This window comes from Brassica napus, chromosome A3 (genome assembly GCF_020379485.1).
Source record: "Brassica napus cultivar Da-Ae chromosome A3, Da-Ae, whole genome shotgun sequence".
NCBI lineage: Eukaryota > Viridiplantae > Streptophyta > Magnoliopsida > Brassicales > Brassicaceae > Brassica > Brassica napus.
Window position 1 is genome coordinate 26,322,632 of NC_063436.1, and position 21,121 is coordinate 26,343,752.

Genomic DNA, 21,121 nt, shown 5'->3' on the forward strand with positions numbered 1-21,121 from the left:
TTGAAAAAGGTCTCCAAATTTGTAAAAAATAATTTTATGTTAAAACTTTAATAAAATGTTTATGGCCCCCAACATTTTAGGGACGCCGTGCTTACACTTAGTGGGAGTTATTGGTTGGTGTATTTTGATGGATTTAAAAATTCAAACTAAATCTAGTGTTATTGGTTCTACGATTTTAAAATATGTATTGAAATTATGTGTTATTCGTTTAATGATTCATAAATTCTAATTCAAATCAAGTGTTATTCGTTTAATGATTCATAAATTCTAATTCAAATCAAGTGTTATTCAATCGTACGGATTTACTAATAAATTTGATTTCATAATGTATTTGAATGGATTTGCATGAATTTCTTTGTGAAAAATACAAAGGCCCAAATCCGAAAGAAAACCTCCGGATTTGTAAATACTAATCCGAGAAAATTTGAAAATTTGTATATTTTACTTGGATTTATAAATACTATATGGATTTCTAAATCAATAAAAATATATAAACCAATAACACCTCCTTACAGTATATATACTATATACTCGCGAGTTAAGAACTTCCAAAATCTCAAGAACTACCAAAAGGTGTTTACATGTATACAATGGAAACTCACTCAGCCCCCTTGAACGGGTTTGTCTCTGCTTTTTTGAGTCTCAGATGCGATATTGTCAGTCTACAATATAAGATTTTCTTCAGAGTGCGTTAATAAAGTAGAACAAGAAAAGCTATATCCAAGGGAATGAGAAGAGAAGGGACCAAGGTGCTTTCGCCTATTCAGAACTTCGAGATGTGTCCTTTGAATTCCTCGAACCTTCTATGAAAGCAATCATACCAGGCTAGAATTCTTTGGACCAGATAAAGTATGAACTCAAGACTTGAGGAAAACCAGGAAGAGAGACAGATTCCTCCCAATTTCCACGCCGACTGAAATCCTCTTTTTACCCTTCTTTGGATTTGACCGTTCTATACTGATCTTCTTACCAAGAAACATCTTTTTGTTCTTTGCTATAGCTGCTGCAAAGTCCTCATCATCCACAAAGTCAACATATGCCAGTCCCTGCGAGACACAAGAGCATCAAGAATATTAATCCACCATACTGGCATGCTTCACTAAGACATAAAATAGCAGCAGATAGTCATCGGCAGTATGCATAATTGATATCTATGATGAACAGATTTACCAATCAATGCACCTGGAAAAATATACTCAAGTTCCAACAGGATTTCATCTAAGCATGATCATACGGAAACTAGGAAATTTCCAGATTCATTTACAGTAACAGTAAAGACTAAGAAGAGCAAATACTAATTCAAAGTCGAAAGTACGAGCATTAGACCAAAGAAGAGCAAATACTAATTCATCTAGAGGCTAGAGATGCTTCATTCCTTGCTCATTCAAGCCACAGAGAAGGACTTAATGGAAACACGGCACTCATAGCTTCCCTTGCTTGTCTTAGCTTTTCAAGGTTTGCATAATTCCTGAGAAGCTTTATATACTGCAATAACGTTGATTGTCAAGCATGAAAGTTATCATTTTTTTAAATGAAAATTTGGTAAAAGAAAATCTGTTTTCCTGCCAGATTCTGAGTGGGAGAAGATTTCAAGCAAATGGAAGGTAGAGAAGATGTTATTATTGGATGATACCTTCTTTATTGCGTCTGACTTCCAAGGCTAAAAATGAGTTTCTGGGTGCTTCTTCTACTTCCCCAACTGTTACGTTTAGCTGCTTTGATATTGGTCTGATTATGCATATAATTTGAACCGCTAGATATTCTCCAAGTATTGTTCTTTACGACAGCTCAAACTCTGTTTCTAGGAACCACACAAACAACAGCTCAAACTCTGTTTCTAGGAACCACCATTGTTTGGTTGGTTTAAGAGTTGTATGAAACAGTTCAGAACTGCTACAGTAACATAAAGCAACACTTGAAACGCAAAACTATAGTTTTATTTTATGGAGAAAATACAAAACAAGGTTAAGAAGAAGCTTGAGATATACCAATGTTTGAATTAATCCTCCTATATATGTTACGAAATAAAAACCTGAAAAAGGGGGAAAACTGATGGGAAAAAAGAAGAAGAAAGTTCATCAAGACATTATAAGTTACCTCCCAACACTTCTGTTATTCTCTAACCAATCAACCAATCCATCCACCTATTAAGAACCCAATCTCCACTTTCTGCGAATCACTCATCTCCATGGAGGAGGGAACTCCCAACGTGTCTCCGGCTCTTTCCGCTTTCCACCAATGCTAATAGATAAGCTCGATGAAGGCTCTACATTTGCTCCTGAATGCTCTCCCATAGCTTCGCCTTGTCCAGGTGATAGAAACTGCCTCAAACTTAGCGACTCTCGGTTTCCCATCTCACCCCCAAACCCATAACTTTGATCAAAGCGTGGCTGCACAGATCCATTCAGACTATGCGATCCACCCGCCAAGCTCATGAACATGTGCTGTTGAGGAAATGGTGGCTGTGCATATGGAGTCGATCCCATCATTTGAGGCATCATCACTGGCGTACCCCTTGCGTCCACCATGTATGGAATAGCTGTTCCAGGAACATACATGGCCGATGATGACATTGACATCCCAGGAGGACCAGTAAATCCGTTGTACCCATATACAGGAGCTGGAGAAAAGGACACTCCAGGTGCTAAACCCAAAGAGTTTCCTGTTTTTCCCATGTATAATCCTGTTGCTGTCTCGAGGGACTTACCATTGGACAGGAACGAAGCCATCTGGGAAACAGTCTCTTTTCTGTCAACGTCCACTTTTGTACCCAATAGAGAGATAACCGGTTCATCCACTTTGTGCCCTCCATAGGAGGCTGTGCTCCACGGGTGCTGCCCATAGTAGGGACCCTGATCACGTGAATCGATGAAAAACTGTGGCCTGTCATTCAAGTCGAAGTTTACTTCCTTCCCTGATTGCTGAGAAACTGAAGGTGACGCGCTTTGCTGCCCATTGTGACTTAAAAACAATCTTGTTTCCATCTTCAACTCAGAAGGTGGAGGAATGTCATCGTCCTCGTTTGTACAATTCAAATCCAGGTTGAACCTGCTTGATCCCCGGAAATTAGCTTCACGTGAGTACTCTCCACCCCTAGAGCTTGATGAGGAGAAAGGAAACTGTTTCCAGGGAGTTTGATCTTCAACTTGATCATCTCCTACATCAGCTAAATTCAGATCGACACATATCACCTGCTTTTCTCTTGAATCCCCGCTAGGAACTTTGTGAGGTGATTCCGAGTGAGATACACTACAAGCAGCCAAACCTTTCGCACTAAGAGATCTTTCCAATTGCAACGGTGCTGCTGCAGGCATACCAGAATATGAAACAGACATAATGTCATCGGTCTCATCAGGACCAATATCTTCATTGAGGTCAAAGCCACATGGGCTTTTCTCTCTCCCTACCTCGGATTTAGCAGGTTCTGCCAGGTGCTTCTCTTTAACATCATCAGTGTTCACCATCCCATCCTCACGTTTATTATTCTTCTCATCCATTACATCGTGCGGTTCCTCAAGGGAATGACTTTCACCCACTGATAATCTTTTAGATGGAGAACCTGTGTGTAGCTCATCATCGTGGGAGTGTTGCGAATCAGACTGCCCGCTTTCATCAGATAGTTCTTCTGAAGAACTTCGGGAAGCTTCCCCAGAGTCTACGTCTCTTGCCACTTCCTGTGCAACTTTGGTAGCGATCTCCAAGGCATCCAAGATACCAAGGTCAATATCAGCCGTTGTTTTGTCGATTGCTCCAAGGCGCTGGGATATGGTCATTGATCTAGAAGACCTGCGTTTTTTTCTCCGTTTCACTCTCTTCTCTGTGTCTAAATGTCCCTTAAATTCTTTTTTGTCTTCATTCCCAGCATGAGCAGTCATACTGTCATTCGCAACTTTATCATTTCTACCATGACCACCTGATAATCTAGACGAACTGTCAGAATCCTGGTTGTCCGTTACCTGAGTCAATGAAGGCACATTTTCGCTACTATGGGCAAGACTCACATCGTGCGACGCACATACGGTCTCAGACGCATTCCTGCTCACTTCATTTGAATCAAGACTACTCTGCAAAAGACTAATTTTCTCCAACTCCACACTGACAATAACAGAATCAGAAGACACAGCTACATGTCCTACCGAACTAGATGAGACCGCTCCAGTTCCACCAAGAAAATTTCCAGAGATTCCTGTCTGCTTTTCCTTAGATATCTCAGCACTCAGCGGAGCATCTGATGGGCCTTCAACACTATCGAGCTTAAGAAGGTTACTAGAGCTTACACCTTGTGCCTGCCACCAACAATAATAATAAGCTTGTATCAGCAAAAAGATCATATTTTGTTTCAATATCTTTTCTCAGTAAATTGGACCTACCTTCACTGGTTGGGCTTCTTCTGCCTCTTCTTTATTTAAATTAGCTGCCTTTTCAGTTTCACTCTTATCTTCTGCGTCCATGTCATTCACATTTTGACCTTTACTCTTAGCCAAAGACTCTTCTTCTACACACGCTCCTCCACGGCTAGGATCTCCAGAAGTCTGCAATAACGTTGATCGTCAAGCGTGAAAGTTATCATCTTTGAACGAAGATTTGGCAAAATCTGATTCCTTCCTAGGATTCTAAGTGAGCAAAAGGGAAAGTAGATAACGTGGGATTATGATTATTACTTGGCAGTTGTTAGGATTGGCGGAGAGCTCCGTCTCTAGGGTTTCAATCTGATGATTCGAGGAGGGTGGTGGGGCAGGATTTGCGGGTGAAGCGTCGTCCATCTTCTGATCGATGCTCGTGCGTAGCTCAGTGTCATCCATCTTCTCAATTTTCTCCGTCGTCGAGACTATATAACCACCAAATTCAATTTGTGATTTTTGAAATGAGAATCTATGTAAACCGGTTCAAAGCTCTAAGGTTGCGAAACTCACCCAATTGGTCAACTCCTTTGACTTCTAAACCGGTGAGGATTTTGATAAGCTTGAGGTAAGCTCATCGGGCTGTGACAGAGAGAGAGGGGGGAGAATTGACGAAGAGCAAGGTAGAAGAAGAAGAAGTGAGAGAGAAAGAAAGAGAATTTAGGGATTTTGATATTTGATTTTGTTAATTTTTTTTCCATAAAGTTTGCGTGATTACATATAAAGGAAGATAACTAACAGGCTTTATGCCTATAAATAACTAAGGCCCAATGGACGAGGCCCAAATTGTACTTTTATCAGAATTCATGTTTATCCTTAAACCTCAAATTGATATGAAATTTCTTGGTCTTTATTGGTTTAGGTTGACCAATTTTGGAATTCAAATCAGTATGTTATTCATTCAATTGAGCACTCACACCAATTCAATTGAAATAGGTTAGTGGAAAAAATGAGAACTGCTTTGACATCAACTCTCAGTTTACTTCAAAATAAACTAAAAACTTTATTTTTCTATAAAATTATCGTAGATCACCGATGTTTTCTAAAATTTTATTATATTTTATATAATTAAGGGCAGTGATTAAAATTTATATAAACTGAACATTTTGCGAGAATATAATTTTTGAATTACTTAGTAAAAATGCAAGTCTTAAATTTTGTTTTCATGTATAAAACATGTTAGGCATTAAGCTTGAGAAATATACGATGTTATAGATTAGTTTTGTGAAAAAATGACAGTGGACTCAAACACCAAGTGTGTCTTATTTTTCACTTAGATACTTAGAATGAAAATAGAATAAAGACCAAGTGAAACCAATATACTCGCGAGTTAAGAACTTCCAAAGTTTCAAGAACTGCCAAAGGGTGTTTACATGTGTACAATGGAAACTTACGCTACCCCAAAATTATAAAATAATTTAACAGTCTCCCAATTATTTACAGCATATTACTGATACACGAAGTGTGAATGCTATTTCAATCCATTGCATGTAAGGCCAAACATTTGCCAGACAAGTGCACATGCCCCAGCGTAAAAAACGTAATTACAATCTCCACCAGATGGAATATTATATATTAATTAAAAAATTACACGATTCATGGACCTCGACACATTTATAAAAGGCACCCATTAGCTAGATCAGTCCATCTATCCTCATAACATTGGTCAAGAAGAAGTAGAGAACACAACATGAATGGCTACTCCAAAATGGATTCAACCGACCAGAACCCCGACCCGGTCGATCTCTTGCAGACCCAGAAACCCGATCAAGAAACTGCTGAGATGAAACCGAGGCTGAGCAGGAACAGGTCAGTGGCTGCATCAGGGCAAGTGCTTCGCTCACCAATGAAGACTGCTATGTCTATGAGAAGATCTTCGTCTGTCTCTGAACGTTACTGTAGAATCTATGACCAGAGCTCTGCCACGTTTCCTCTTCCTTTCAATGAAGAAGATGAAGATGAAGATGAAGAAGAAGATGATGATAAAGAGAGGATGCATAAGAAGAAGAAGAGCAACAGCATCAAGAAAAAAGCATTCGTAAAGGCTTGTAAGCGATTCTTTGGGATCTCTTAAAACTCTTTTTTTGTTTTTGTTTTCCTCTACCATATAATATAGATATGTTTGTTAAATTCCGATTGAAGTCTTACCACTTTTTATGAAACGTTTAATACAAGAAAATGTATCTTACAATATCATCGACTGTTTCAAATATTCTATCATTGATTTTGACGTATTTTGCTTTCTTGATAAGATTATACTATCTTAAGATTTGTATCTTGTTTTGAAACTCAAAAACTATCAAGAAATCTAAGAGAGTATGAATATTTTCTTGTATTGATTAATGAATCTTGAGACCAATATATATACATATAAACAACAGATTTGGAAGATTACAAACCAAATGTATACGTATATATTCAAAGTTGTGGAGTGGAGTGTATCCGTTTACAAACCGATACTATGGATCACCCATTGCGTTTCGCAAGTCTGAATCCATATAAACAACAAGAAAATCTGTCTAAAGATAATATTCTATACATGTGATCATATCATATAACATTAAGATTAATAAATTGAATATAATTTTATTTGGAAGATGATGACCCTTGACTCCAAGATTGTCCTTTAGTGTAAAAGTCGACCAAGAGTCGTCGAGACCCATGCACTTGCACATGGAGTTCGATTTTTTTTTCCATCATTTTCTAAGAGAAAATGTTTTAGATCACTACATTTTAACTATGAAAATAAGAAAAACTTCCAACCCACGTTTTCTCAAAAAGAAAAACTTCATCCAACCCACGTTCGAACAATCTGACCATTAGTTTCTTCAAATGCTTTTTCAAAAAGAAAAACTTATTACGAGGAATATCGACGAGCTAATTGGCAGTTTTGAAGTCCACAAGCTTCAAATCTAATGGAATTGCTTCTTGGTATTTTGTAAACATCTCGTATATATGTTCTCTGATGATTTTTTTTTTTTTTTTGACAAAATAACACTATCTAGCTGACTAGCTCCTACAATAGAAGTAATCTTTGATCTTGACTTGTTTTCGTGAGAAGCTATTATTTAAGCTATGCTTGTGAACATATATTTGTCGTTCGATAGAAGCATATCCTTGTTATATTAGAGCAACAACATTGGTGGGACTTGAAACAAAGTCCTTAGAGTTGTTTAGTAATATTTGTAGCTTAGGACTTTTTTTCGGGACTTTAGTGAAATTTGTGAATATTGGTGGGATTTTTAATTGGTCCTTAGGTTAAATTTTTTTTTTTTTAAAGTAGTAAAAAAATATTTGATAAAACTTATCACCAATTTGAATTGAAACAACAAACAACATTTTATTATTAAAAACATTATATTACATATCATAAAAAATACAGATTCAAATAAAATCAAACAGACATTTTATTCATTTGATAGAAACGTAAAAACTACATATAATTTGGAAGATGTCCAAATTTAGTCCATATATTTTCAATCAAATCTTGTTTTAATTGTAGATGGGTTTGTGGATCCCGAACTTCTTTCCGACGACCAGAAGTGTTGGGGGGGTTTTGTAGACTTTTTAACAGTAAATGTAAAATCCTCATCTTGAAATTCCTCAACAGTGTCTGAATCTCGTTCATCTTGGACTATCATATTATGATCATAATACAATTTAATCATTCACATCATCTTCTCAGTCTACATTTTATCTGATCAGAATTAATGACCCAACCATTTAGTACAAGTTATTAGACAACCACAAACCTATCAACTCATTAAATATCAGTCTACATTTCGCAAGTCACAAGCTCTTTCTACTAATTCTATCACAAAGAATCAAGACAACCCAAAGCTACCGTATAAGACACAAAAGAATTCATCACTATAATCCCTAAAGCTACCATAACTATAGCTTTAAATCATTCACAAATAACAATTAGTATAGAATTATTTACTCAAAGGAATTCACAAATAAGCCGAATGTTGAATAAATTCGAAGCATACAATCATAAAAAAAATTACCAAGCTAAAGGGAACACGAAGAATCACAAACACACACCATCGTTAAAACTCAACCTAGTTAAAACTCAAACTCAATCCTAGAATTCTCAAGCCAGTTCTGAGTTTGATTGGATTGCTAAACGGAAGACAGAGAAGAAACACTAACCTGCTTTCGAGTTCGATTGGATTGCCGGACGGAGGTAAGGAGAGATCGTCGTTGATTGAGCGGATAGAGAGAGAATTGGGAGAGGCGCCGGATGATTTCTCCTTCGAACTCGTCTTTCCCCTACAAACACGAAGCATGCAATGAGAGATCGACTTTCAAATCTTAAAAACGGAGGACGGAGAATGAGGACATACCTGTTCTAGCTTCGATTCGGCGGAGATCCTTCGGATTACACAAAGGAGAGGTGTTGATTGAGCGGATATATATCGGTGTTTCGATTCGGCGTAGATAGATCGGTTTCGTCGAAATCGCCGTCGAGAGGAAGAGAGAGACGGAGACCAGAGACACCACGCGAGAAAAACACGAGTTTACCCTACCCCTTCGTTTTACCTACCACGCCATGACACATGCTCTTTAAAGACGAGGTCGAAAACTTCTTAATTAGTCTACGTCCCTCTTCTTTTTCGTTATTATTGGTTTATTTTAAAAAAAAATTACACTAAGAATGTATGTAAAATACGCCGATAATGTTGGTCTTACAATCTATCAACGAAGAGAACAATGCATAAATCTACGTACTTCTGAGTGGGGGCAACGACACCCACAACTATTGTAATGTCTTCTCGGAGTTCAAAGTAATTTGTGTTGAAATAATTATGTTTTTAAACTTTTAAACCTGTAATTATTAAATCTATTGTTATTATTATTGGAAAATTTTAAGTTGTAAATCTTAAAAATTTATGGGGAAGGTTTTTGGTGAAAATCTATCTTATTAAAATAAAAATTCCAAATCAGGTACTTTTATTTATACTATGTTTTAGTAAATCAAAATTTAAAACCTCAAAGTTAACCAAAAACACGAATAAAAATTAATTCACTAAAATCTTGTTAAATAAATACACCCATCAGACTTTTGAAAAAGACAAATGTAGGTTTTGTGTAAAAGGGAAATAATACAGTAAAGGGCCTATCGAAGCCCATAAAGCCCATAGAAGGCCCCTTCCAGAATCTTCTACCGCCACACTCCAGTCTCCACCGTCTTCTTATCTTCTTCCTCCTATTCACCTACCACTACCACTAGGGTTTCTCTTCTCTTCTCACGTCGTCGCCTCTCCTTCTCTCGTAACCTCAAAAAATGGCTTCCTCCACCGCCCAGATTCACGTCCTCGGCGGAATTGGATTCGCCGCTTCTTCCAAGAGGAACCTCAATGGCAAAGCTAACCTCAAGCCGAGAAGCGCCTTCTTCGGCACCAGAGCCGGTCCTTTCTCTGCCCAGACCTCCGCCTTCCTGAAAATGAACACCCGGAAAGGCTCCAGATACGCCGTAGGCCCGGTCCGCGTGGCGAACGAGAAGGTCGTCGGGATCGATTTGGGAACGACGAACTCCGCCGTGGCTGCGATGGAAGGAGGCAAGCCGACGATTGTGACGAACGCCGAAGGTCAGAGGACGACGCCGTCTGTGGTGGCGTACACGAAGAGCGGTGACAGGCTCGTGGGGCAGATTGCGAAGAGGCAGGCGGTTGTTAATCCGGAGAACACCTTCTTCTCGGTGAAGAGGTTTATCGGTAGGAGGATGAATGAGGTTGATGAGGAGGCTAAGCAGGTGTCTTACAGAGTTGTGAAGGATGATAACGGGAACGTTAAGCTCGAGTGTCCAGCCATTGGGAAACAGTTTGCTGCTGAGGAGATTTCAGCTCAGGTATTTGAAAAGTTGAGATTCTGTTGAGGAGTTTTTGCTGTGTATTGGTTACTTTCTTATGGGGTTTTGTGTGTGTGTAGGTTTTGAGGAAGCTTGTGGATGATGCTTCGAGATTCTTGAATGAGAAAGTGACCAAGGCTGTTGTTACTGTACCTGCTTACTTCAATGACTCGCAGAGGACAGCTACTAAAGATGCTGGTCGTATTGCTGGGTTGGAAGTTCTTCGTATTATCAATGAGCCCACGGCTGCTTCTTTGGCTTATGGGTTTGAGAGAAAGAGCAATGAGACTATTCTAGTCTTTGATCTTGGTGGTGGTACCTTTGATGTCTCAGGTACTTGACTTTAACGTTTTGCTATGGTTTTGGCTCTTGATGTTTAGCATGTCTTAATATGTGTGTTTTTTTTTTATTGTTATACAGTGCTTGAGGTTGGTGATGGTGTGTTTGAAGTACTTTCTACTTCTGGTGACACACATTTGGGTGGTGATGATTTTGACAAGGTGGGTTTAATGTGCACGTGAATCTTAAATTGCTTAATTAAAAAGCTTTGGATCTGTTTTCTCTTTCTTTGGTGGTTTATTTGATAGATTTAACTTTTGAATGCAGAGAGTTGTTGATTGGCTTGCTTCAAACTTCAAAAAAGATGAAGGCATTGATCTTCTGAAAGACAAACAAGCACTTCAGAGGCTGACAGAAGCAGCAGAAAAAGCTAAAATCGAGCTTTCTTCGCTGACTCAGACAAATATGAGGTACGATTAATTTTGTAGCCCAAATTTATGACTTGGTAGTTGTACTTGGTACTGTCTCAAGCGTTTGGATTCTGATGATATGAATTTTTGTGACCAGTTTGCCATTTATCACGGCCACAGCTGATGGACCTAAACACATAGAAACCACTCTCACACGTGCCAAGTTCGAAGAACTATGCTCTGATTTACTCGACAGGTAATTTACTCATAGCTGTTGTGACGTATTAATATCTGGAGGTCGTTCTATTGCTATGTGTTCATTTTAATGCTTTTGATTAACTATGGCGGCCTAAGTTTCTTATCGCTGTCTCTGTCTTATAGGTGTAAGACTCCCGTTGAGAATTCGCTGAGAGATGCAAAGCTCAGCTTTAAAGATATTGATGAAGTAATCCTTGTTGGTGGATCCACACGTATTCCTGCTGTTCAGGAAGTTGTCAGGAAGCTGACTGGGAAAGAACCCAATGTCACAGTAAACCCTGATGAGGTTGTAGCTCTAGGTGCCGCTGTCCAGGTGTGTTCTCGTGACCTTTTAATGTTCATCCTATTTTATGTCGTTAGTACTAACACAATTTATGTGCAAACATCAAAAACATATTTGTGGCGAAAAACTTGTTGAGTTCTCATAAAGTGTCATTTTATTTTGATTACAGGCTGGTGTTCTGGCTGGAGATGTGAGCGACATTGTCCTTCTTGACGTGACACCGCTTTCCATTGGTTTGGAAACCCTTGGTGGTGTTATGACCAAGATTATTCCAAGGAACTCAACTCTGCCTACTTCTAAGTCAGAAGTATTCTCGACTGCCGCTGATGGACAGACAAGTGTTGAGATTAATGTGCTCCAAGGGGAGAGGGAGTTTGTCCGGGATAACAAGTCTCTTGGCAGCTTCCGTCTAGATGGTATCCCACCAGCACCACGTGGAGTTCCACAGATCGAAGTCAAATTTGACATTGATGCCAATGGTATTCTGTCCGTCAGTGCCAGTGACAAAGGCACCGGAAAGAAACAAGACATCACCATTACCGGTGCCAGTACATTGCCCAAGGACGAGGTTCGTACAATTTACAAAATCAAAACCACATTGCTTTAGTTAATATCTATGTCTATAACTTTGATACGCATTGGTAGATATGTCCATGATCATATTAGTGTTCTGTTTCTCTAGTATTCATTTCTGTTCATGTTAACAAAAGTGGCTGTGAACGAACGGTACAGGTAGAGCAAATGGTCCAAGAAGCAGAAAGGTTTGCAAAGGATGACAAGGAGAAGAGAGAAGCAATTGACACAAAGAACCAAGCGGATTCAGTGGTGTACCAGACAGAGAAGCAACTTAAAGAACTCGGAGAGAAGATTCCAGGTGAAGTGAAAGAGAAGGTGGAGGCCAAGCTACAAGAGCTGAAGGACAAGCTTGCAAGTGGAACCACTCAAGAAATCAAGGACACAATGGCTGCTCTTAACCAAGAAGTGATGCAGATTGGTCAGTCGATGTACAACCAGCCTGGAGCTGGAGCTGGAGCAGCAGGTGCAGGTCCTTCCCCCGGAGGTGAAGATGCTTCATCAGCAGCTTCAGCAAGTAAAGGTGGAGATGATGTGATTGATGCTGACTTCACGGACAGCAAATGATGAAACTAAAGATGGTTTTGTTCAAAAAAATATCCAATGAAAACCCGTTTTCACATGATTTTGTAGGCTTTGATTTGGGTGAGACAATTATTTGGCGTTACAAAGAGTAATAATATGTCGCGGTCAAATATTACTTGGAATCAACTTTTCATTAATAAGTTGGGCTACATTTTCTCTAAAAATTGTTACAATGAAATAAATTAACATATACATCCAAAAAACTTATAAATTGCACCTATTCTAAAAATCACACGCTTTGATGCTAATCTGATAAACTTTTTCTCTGTTAATACAAGGATGTACAGAGGGTCCATGAAATCAAGAAAATTGTATCGTATATCAAATTTGAAAAAATGTAGTTTTCAAAATTTTAATATATGTATAAATTTCACATTATCCCGATAGATTAATCACAATGATTAAATTTATTCTATACTATTATTTACGAAATAATTTTTCAAAATCCAAAAATAAATTTCAAAATAAAAAGATATCTGGAAAATATCTTTTAATAATTTAAAAATACTATATATACTATGTTGTTATCTGGAAAATATCTTTTAATAATTTAAAAATAAAATAAAATAGAAACACATATAACTAAATACTAATGAAGTAAAATCTTAATTTTATATAACTGAAAATTGAACATTGAGTGATTTTGAAGATTACCTATTAATAGTAAATAAGTGTACAAAAAATTTAAAAGAAAATTATACGTAAAAATGTTTAAATAAAAACATAAATAAAAATTGGTTAAAAAAGTAAACATAAATAATAATTTATCATTATAGTCTGTTAATTAGTAAATCTATATTAACAAATAATTACAAAATGTTTATGCCTGCCCATGCGAAACAACTAGTTGCACATTAAATCATAATCATACTAAAAAAAAATTCAATGAAAAAAAAAGAAGAGTAAAACACACAATTCAGTTTAATTTTAATTTAAACAAGCATTAGGTTGAACAAGCAAAGGGAAACTAGAAATAAATACGTCAAAGGGAAACATAAGACTAGAAAGGAAGATAAGAGCGAGCTTCAGTCTAGTAAAACACAGTTTCAACGTCTAGTAAAACGTAATGGTCTTGGGAGAAAACCCTTCCGGGGTGCTTTCCTCATACGTTTGGGAGGACATCCTACCTATAAGTGATGTATATAAGAAATGAAACATTGAGTATTTGGACATGTATTTACATTTTGTTGAGAATCTAAGAAAAAAAACTTGCCTGATCATGGTACTTGGATATTTTAAATTGCCTTAGACTGCGACGAAAAGATTGAGTATGCGCAAGCATTCTGTGCTCCTGTTGGACAACGAGTATAAAGAGTTAAAACAGGTAGGTTGTTGCTCGAATAGTTAGAGACAATCTATCGATAAAGAGGATGATGCGCGTACCTCCTTTCTATGTTCTTTACTTGAGAGATGCTTATTGAAAGCATCCAGGCTTTTGCAATCACAAAAACACAATTTGCAACAAAACATTCCGGTAGATGCAACAACTCTTTCACTTTCACTGCACTTGTGAAGAATGTGTCTTCTTGTCTCTGAAACTGGGAAAGGAAAACAAAAAGCTCAGCGTAATAATCAGTTTGGTGGTTATGTAGTGGAAGAAGATGAGAGAACAAACAAAACACCTGCAAGTAAGTTTTCCCAGAGCCATTCTGCAGAAGTGACCAGGAGTGGCGTTTCAGAAGGTCTAACTGAATAGGCCAAAAAACAGTTGTAGTTAAACTTTTGTAGTTTCAGACAAATAATTTTTGAACGAGACTTGCTGGAAGCCACTTCATCCGATATGATCATAACTGAAGCCGGAGCAGGATTATCTCTCGTCCATATTTCAAAATCTGTAATCATGCGACTGTAATGGACCCCTGTCTCAACAAAAGGATAATAATAATTTCAGTTGAAAATTGAAAAACTATAATAATAAAATAACAGGGAAATGTGGACTAACTAACAGGGAAGGGTATGTGCAAAATCGACACCAGTGGAAGAGAGCGCTAGAAGGTGGTGAACAGGGGTTTGTGTTTGGTCGGCATAGGCGGTGATGGAGACAGGACCAGAGTAGCCTATTTCCTTGAACGCTCTTACTATACTTGGACGCACCTGACGAGCATCATATCCCTCAGGAATCGGGCAGTCGTTCATGTCCCACAGCACATGTATTTTAGCTGTGGCGTGTTCAGGCGAGGCCGGGTAGCTCCTTGCCCACGACTTCGTTGCAAACAAGAATTTTGTGACCGGAGGTGTTATAGCGTCCTGCGCTTGACAAAAGAGTTGTTGCTCAGAGCATTAAACAAAAAAGTATTTGAGATAGAGAGAGAGAGGGAATGCTTGCTTACTTCCATTCCATGCTTATAACTGGATAGATGCTTCCTGAATTTCTTCAGGCTTTGGCAATCGAAATTGCACGATTTGCAATAAAACATGGCAGCAGATGATAATTCACCAGCCACAACAACAGGTGGTGCGCCTCCTTCTTCTAGTAATTTTTCCCAGCGACAATTTGCAAAATAGACCAGGAGATAATCATTGCATTGCTTCTTTGAATAAGCCAGGAAAAGGCCGTATCTAGTGCGCTGTTGTAGCCTGGCCAGATCCCAGGAGAAGTCACCATTCACCTGATCCGATATGATCATGATTGTACCCGGAGGTGGATTTTGACCTCGCCATTCCACCATATCCCGATGCATGACTGAACACGTGCTTCCTGTGAGTTGGCGGAAGTAACATAAATGTCTAAGTCTAGGTTCTTTTTTTTTGTTATATATACTAACCAGAGAAAGACTAACCGGATCTGGTATGTGCAACAGCGACTCCAGTGGAAGAGAGCCCTCGCAGGACGTGGCTAGGGGTTTGTGTTTGGTCGGCATAGGCAGTGATGGAGACAGGACCAGAGTAGCCTCGTTCCTTGAACGCCCTTTCTATACTTGGACGCACCCGACGAGCATCATACCCCTCCGGAATCGGACAGTCATTCATGTCCCACCACACCCCTATTTTTTCTGTCTTCGCCGCATCGTACCCCGACATCCTCTCTAACAAAATCTCAGACACAACTTCCTCCATCCGTAGTACTAGGTTTTGTTTTATATACACCAAACTAACGCGCCTAATAAAACCTAGTATTTGTGTGGGCTTACTTGTCAAATACGGATTTAAAAAAAAAAAAATCAGGGAAAATTTGGAAATATAGAATAAAAATTCAATATTATTGTCCTAATATGATGACCCTGGCGTTGAAGAAGGTGCAACGCTCAGTGCAGACCTCTCCACAGCTTGGTGGCCACAACTCTCATTGGAGCTCAGCTCAGCGCAACGCTCTGCAAGTGAAAACTAGGAACAAAGCTTTGAGGTTTGACCTTTGCATAGACGAAGGTGACGTTTGAAATGCAATCAAGTATAAAGCATGTTACTTCCAGTGAACAAGAAACAAGGCCTCGGTGCAAGTGGAGGTTCATGAAATTAAAGAGAAAATATCTAACCGAAAGGACTAAAACGGGGAGTGTAGAGGAATACAATAGCTATTCCAATGGCAAACATGGGATTGTGCGACCTTAGAGAGTCATTCCTAAGCTTTTGAGTCTAGTGACCACGACTCATCTTAACTTTTGGCATTGACTTTTTCATCTGGCGTGCACGTTCCTTTGCCTCTTTCTTCCTCAGAGCCTCACCGCTAAGCTTAGCCTCTGCCTCCTCCAGTAATCTCTTCTTTTCGGCTTTCTTTCTCTGCAATGCCTCTTGCCTCACACTCTCAAGTTCCTTGTACGCTTCCTGCGCCACCTTTTGCCTAGCTCCATCAGTTTTGTTCCGTGCCTGCAGACAGTAGTTTTAAGTTTATTCAACCTGACTCACACATGACGATAACATTACAAAGTGATAATATGTTTTCCCCTGTACCTGGGAGCTGAGCTTGTAGCGTCCAATTAAGTCAATGTAATACGGAATTAGCGCTATCAACCGGACCATATCATCCATGTGCTTAGCATCAGGTAAAGCAAACTTGAAAAGCAGCATCTTCCTGTGTTTGCCAGGATGTTGGTCCGAAAAATGCATTGAAATGAAATACTTGCCAAACTTTTCGAAGGATTTGTCACCAAAAACCTACAGAGCGCAATTGCATCATTGAAATCTGATTAGTACTACAGATAATTTGAGCATATAGGCCCACATCAACAAGCCAAGTAAAACAAACAAGCTAAAGTCCAATAGTTAAGATCTATTTTCCACATTAACCAATTCATTCGCTCAAGGCAACTGTGTCACAATTGACATATAAATTTGGAAGATATATATGCTAAATATACAACATTAAACACTATCCATGCCGCAGCAACATCATTTTTTAACAGTGTATGCATGCAATTTTTTGATTAGTGATCAAACATCAGAGAAAAACACAGTATCAAATGCTACGGCAAATTTTGATGTCAGATAGAGGAACATCAAAGCTTACTAAAATTACTGTTCACTGGAAGTAACAAGATAAACTAGCGGAATCTTGCACTACATTAACATCACAAGTTTCCACCTTACATCTACAGTTTGACAGAGAGACAAACGATTCAAACCAAAAAAGGAAGCCGGTATGGTTCTTAACAAAAGGGAACTGCCAAGCTTACTGATCACTGAAAGTTCTTATTCTGATCAATCACATCCCTCTGGCTTAAGAATATCTCATTTCCAACATTATTACAGAACATCTACGTCTACTTAAGTGACCAAGTTACCAATACAGCCACGGAATATAGAGAAATGGAGGCAAAGCCAGTTCATTTTCACAAAACTTCATACGAACTTCAAAGAAGACACTAAACTAAACTTAACCAGCATCATTGTCAATCATCAAACAACGAGAGAAATTAAGCATCAGACCTGATCAAGCACAACATCAGTGATCATATCCCCAGCCACCTCCTTAGACTCAGAGACCACAGCCAACTCCTCCGCCACCCACTTCCTCCCACCAGGAGCTCCCACCATCCCTCCAAACCTCTGCAGATCCCTCATCTCCTTAAACATCCCTTTCGCCGCCTTCTTCCTCGCCAACGCAAACACAACATGATCCATACCTTCATCGTTCATATAAACCTCGAAACCGATCTCGTCTTTACAAGGCACCACGCAATTAAACAGCCTCGAGATCAGATCGTGCCTGCTCTTGAGCTCCAAGGTCGCCAACATCCCGTGGCAGTACCTACGCCCGCTCGCGTAGAATTTAAACACGTTCGTCGCCTCTTTTAACAACAAAGGAGAGTCCTCTCCTTCGCCGACGCCGAGAAGGCTGAAGTTCTTCTCGAAGATCGCGTCCTTGAGAGCGAACTTCGAGGCCCAGGAGAGAGCGAGGGCTTCGTTGTCGCGCTTGCCGAGGAAGTAGTTGGTTAGGTATGCGATCAAGATCGAGACGCAGACGATCTCAACGGTGAAGGAGGAAAGCTTCTTCTTCTCGGGAGTGTCAGTGTCCTCTGGATCTGGAGTCTGTGGATCTGAAGGTGATTCGGAAGCGATCGGAGATGGAATCTCCGTTGGTTCGTCTTCTGGTAGTCCTTCGAACTCGTCTTCGTCCCAGAAATCGAAGGAGGTTGAGGACGGCTTGTTGGAGCCGGTTTGAGTCGGGGGAGGGTCCGGTTTAGGGATTGGATTGGAATCGGGTTCCGGATCTAGAACTGTTGACTCGGATTGAGTTAGGAGGGGAGGAGTGAGCGAGTGGTGGAGCTCGGTGGGATCCTCGTCGTCTTCGGCATCGAAGCCTTCGAAGTGGGAAGAAGCGAGAGCATGGTGGAGACAGAGGAGAGAGATCAGAGCGATGGAGAGGAGAGAGAGGTGGTGAAGATTCATCGCTGCGAAATGAGTTGAGTCGTGCTTGCCTCTGCTTCTGATCTATGGAATCTATCTAAGAAATTAAATTATTTAAGGAAAATAAAAATTAATAAATCTAAAGTTGAGAGTAAAAAAAGAGTTTTTGTAAGTTTTTAATTCAAGAAGCTGTTAAACCCTTGACTACTGGGCCAAGGAGCCTTCCACAACAAATTGCATCATAGAATGGAAGTTGTGTGGCAGGCAGTCCATGGGCTTTAAGACGCGCACATTCGCAGTTACAAAGGTAAGTAACTTATAGAGTAAGAGTAAGAGTTGTCATCTGTTGCAATTGGGTCATTGTTTATGTTGTGGTGGTGATGACTATTTTACTGCATCGTCTACAACCGAATTTTTGCTACTGAAACACTTGACTTATGTGACTCTCTATCCTGAGATGCAGCCGGGCCCTATGGGGAAGCAGTAGAAGCATGGGCTTAACTCATAAGTACATCTATATAAGACTCTGCATTGATAGTTTCTCATGATTTATGGTATGCTTCTTATTTAGTCCAGAACCATGCAAACATCAATTTATCTGAGTGACTGATTCGTCATTTGATATATTTTATTATTAAAATTTAAAACTAAACACTACAGAAAATACTGATTAAAAATCGCCGTGTTTGATCGCTCACACAGCGGTAAACGAACAACATTTTAATCGCTGCCGCTAACGATCGACAAACGAACAGGCCCTAAGGGACTGACTGGTTTAAACACAGCGGTTGTAGAAATTTGCGGTTTTTAGCAGTTTTAGGAGATTTGTACGACCGATTCTGCGGTTAGAAATTGGTGCGCATGCGAAATACTTATGACTGATTAACTACTCAATGCAACAACGGTTAAATAATAAATTAACCACATTTACATTTTATATAATTATAAAAATATCAAAAATCATAATATTATAATAAATATAAAAATTATACCTAGAAAGTTATAGTTTTAAATTTTTAAAAATTATATAAAATATTTATATTTTATAATATTAATTAAATATAATATATATATATATTTTAATATTTTTATAATTCCAATTTTTAAATTTTATTGAATATTTTTTATTTTCGTATTTATATTGTTTTAAGAAAAAGCAAAAAATGTATCCTCTCGCAAACGGCCGCAACTGCAAACACTACTTAGAATAATATTTGAATTTATGAAGTTTAGAGCGATTTGAGGCGATTTAAATCGGTTTGAGTGATTGTTGTAAAACACCAATAATTGCTACCAACCGTCGTACCAGAGAAACCAATTATACCGTAAGTGGGTAAAGTGAAGACCATGCACCCGTTTATTTGTTTGTAACATTATAGACTAGTTGATAACTTTGAAACTCTGATAACTTTTCATATTGTAATTATGTTTCCATCATTTGCGCGACTAACTTTATGCAACTCTTTCTAAAAATTATATTTTTAGGTTAAGGTTTTTCATATCAGCATTCTTCAACAACAGATGATTTTCAGTGTCTAATTAACATGTCATAAAATTATCATCTACATTGTTAAGAGATGTTTATGCATTTACAAACACACATATTTTAGAGGGTGTTTAAGTTCGACACCTTCAAACAAATTTTTGGCGCCTACATATTCGCTTCCCCACATAAATCATCTCTCGACGACTACATTAAGAAGCCAGCTCTCAGTCATCAACATATGAAATATAGTTTATTCTCTATTGTTCAAACTGTTTAATTTCTCTAATTTAAATCACTAAAGTGAAACAAACCCAAAGTTCTTTTAATAACACCACCATCACGTACGGTACTAGTCCACCATCCCTTGTCCCAAGCAATTGTACGATACATTTTGCTTCGAATAACAATATTCGTCGACCATGATATATGATATTTGAGTTGACATTTTAGTGTTCCTTAATGTGCGAATAATATTTTGCAGTTATTCACTTAGGCTTGAATAATATTATTCGTCAACCCTGTGATAAAACTAAAAGAATGATAATAGAGTTTGACATTTGGTTGTTCCTAAATGTGAGAATAATTCCCACTAACTTTAGCATAATGACACTCGAATAAAATCTTTCGCTACATAACTCAGCCGAGTTTTTGCAGGTGCCTAACAGATGTCAACTAAATTATACAATACATTGTAATGGACTAGTGGGAGTACTACTTATGATTTTCTATTGGAAATTTTTTAATTAAATCATTGATCTATAATGTTTTAGATTTGAAACTAACATTTTATTGACTTCAATTGATTAATGGTCAATCATCAATATGCGAGCTAGTATATATGACTAGTTTGGAAACCCCAATAATGAAAAAGGTGGTTTTAAAACCACTGAACTAGAAGACAGAGATGCTGTTACAAAAAAAAAAAAAAAAAAAAAAAAAAGACAGATACTAGAAAGCTCTTAACACATTCTTTATAGTTGTGTATACTTATCATATCTCTTTCCAGCTGGGATCCTATCGATCATACAAACTTAGAAACATAACACAACGTCCAAGAAATTGTTGCGGCCAAGACCACTGAGATTGTGAAAAGAGCGTTGGTTCCAGAACTATTGATAGTTACCTCTGCCACGACAGTTTATTTGTTTGTGTTCGAGTAATCTTGTTTCCTGTTTTATCACTCCTAAATTATCGTTTCTCAACCAAGCA

General features: G+C 38.5%; 5 protein-coding genes across 9 annotated transcripts; 2 read left to right on the forward strand and 3 right to left on the reverse strand.

Annotated features, from left to right (window-relative positions):
• Positions 1–467: 467 nt before the first annotated feature.
• Positions 468–5,104, reverse strand: LOC106440804. 5 transcript variants are annotated; one of them, XM_048763309.1, is made up of 7 exons: positions 4,914–5,104; positions 4,662–4,828; positions 4,371–4,532; positions 2,098–4,286; positions 1,634–1,795; positions 1,344–1,485; positions 468–1,046 (listed from the first exon to the last, which is right to left on the reverse strand). In XM_048763309.1, the coding sequence occupies exons 2-4, from the start codon at positions 4,800–4,802 to the stop codon at positions 2,181–2,183; spliced, it is 2,409 nt and encodes an 802-aa protein (XP_048619266.1). In that variant the 5' UTR covers positions 4,803–4,828; positions 4,914–5,104; the 3' UTR covers positions 468–1,046; positions 1,344–1,485; positions 1,634–1,795; positions 2,098–2,180. The 5 variants fall into 5 exon arrangements, with proteins under 5 accessions (XP_048619266.1, XP_048619264.1, XP_048619267.1 ...); XM_048763307.1 differs by having other exon boundaries at positions 1,634–1,801; XM_048763310.1 differs by having other exon boundaries at positions 1,634–1,837.
• A 638-nt stretch (positions 5,105–5,742) lies between these two features.
• On the forward strand, positions 5,743–6,634 carry BNAA03G46640D. The gene has a single exon (XM_013886063.3). It carries the CDS (start codon positions 6,091–6,093, stop codon positions 6,472–6,474), a length of 384 nt encoding a protein of 127 aa, XP_013741517.1. The 5' UTR covers positions 5,743–6,090; the 3' UTR covers positions 6,475–6,634.
• A 2,952-nt stretch (positions 6,635–9,586) lies between these two features.
• On the forward strand, positions 9,587–12,755 carry LOC106440803 (heat shock 70 kDa protein 6, chloroplastic). The gene is made up of 8 exons (XM_048763315.1): positions 9,587–10,254; positions 10,335–10,587; positions 10,675–10,754; positions 10,861–11,003; positions 11,101–11,199; positions 11,325–11,514; positions 11,654–12,052; positions 12,217–12,755. The coding sequence occupies exons 1-8, from the start codon at positions 9,691–9,693 to the stop codon at positions 12,622–12,624; spliced, it is 2,136 nt and encodes a 711-aa protein (XP_048619272.1). The 5' UTR covers positions 9,587–9,690; the 3' UTR covers positions 12,625–12,755.
• Positions 12,756–13,504: 749 nt separating this feature from the next.
• On the reverse strand, positions 13,505–15,923 carry LOC106440801. The gene is made up of 7 exons (XM_013882540.3): positions 15,423–15,923; positions 14,973–15,340; positions 14,589–14,889; positions 14,265–14,501; positions 14,026–14,180; positions 13,856–13,933; positions 13,505–13,769 (listed from the first exon to the last, which is right to left on the reverse strand). Exons 1-7 carry the CDS (start codon positions 15,697–15,699, stop codon positions 13,689–13,691), a joined length of 1,497 nt encoding a protein of 498 aa, XP_013737994.2. The 5' UTR covers positions 15,700–15,923; the 3' UTR covers positions 13,505–13,688.
• Positions 15,924–16,029: 106 nt separating this feature from the next.
• On the reverse strand, positions 16,030–18,664 carry LOC106440802 (uncharacterized protein At5g49945-like). The gene is made up of 3 exons (XM_013882542.2): positions 17,506–18,664; positions 16,531–16,734; positions 16,030–16,446 (listed from the first exon to the last, which is right to left on the reverse strand). Exons 1-3 carry the CDS (start codon positions 18,466–18,468, stop codon positions 16,216–16,218), a joined length of 1,398 nt encoding a protein of 465 aa, XP_013737996.2. The 5' UTR covers positions 18,469–18,664; the 3' UTR covers positions 16,030–16,215.
• Positions 18,665–21,121: the final 2,457 nt, after the last annotated feature.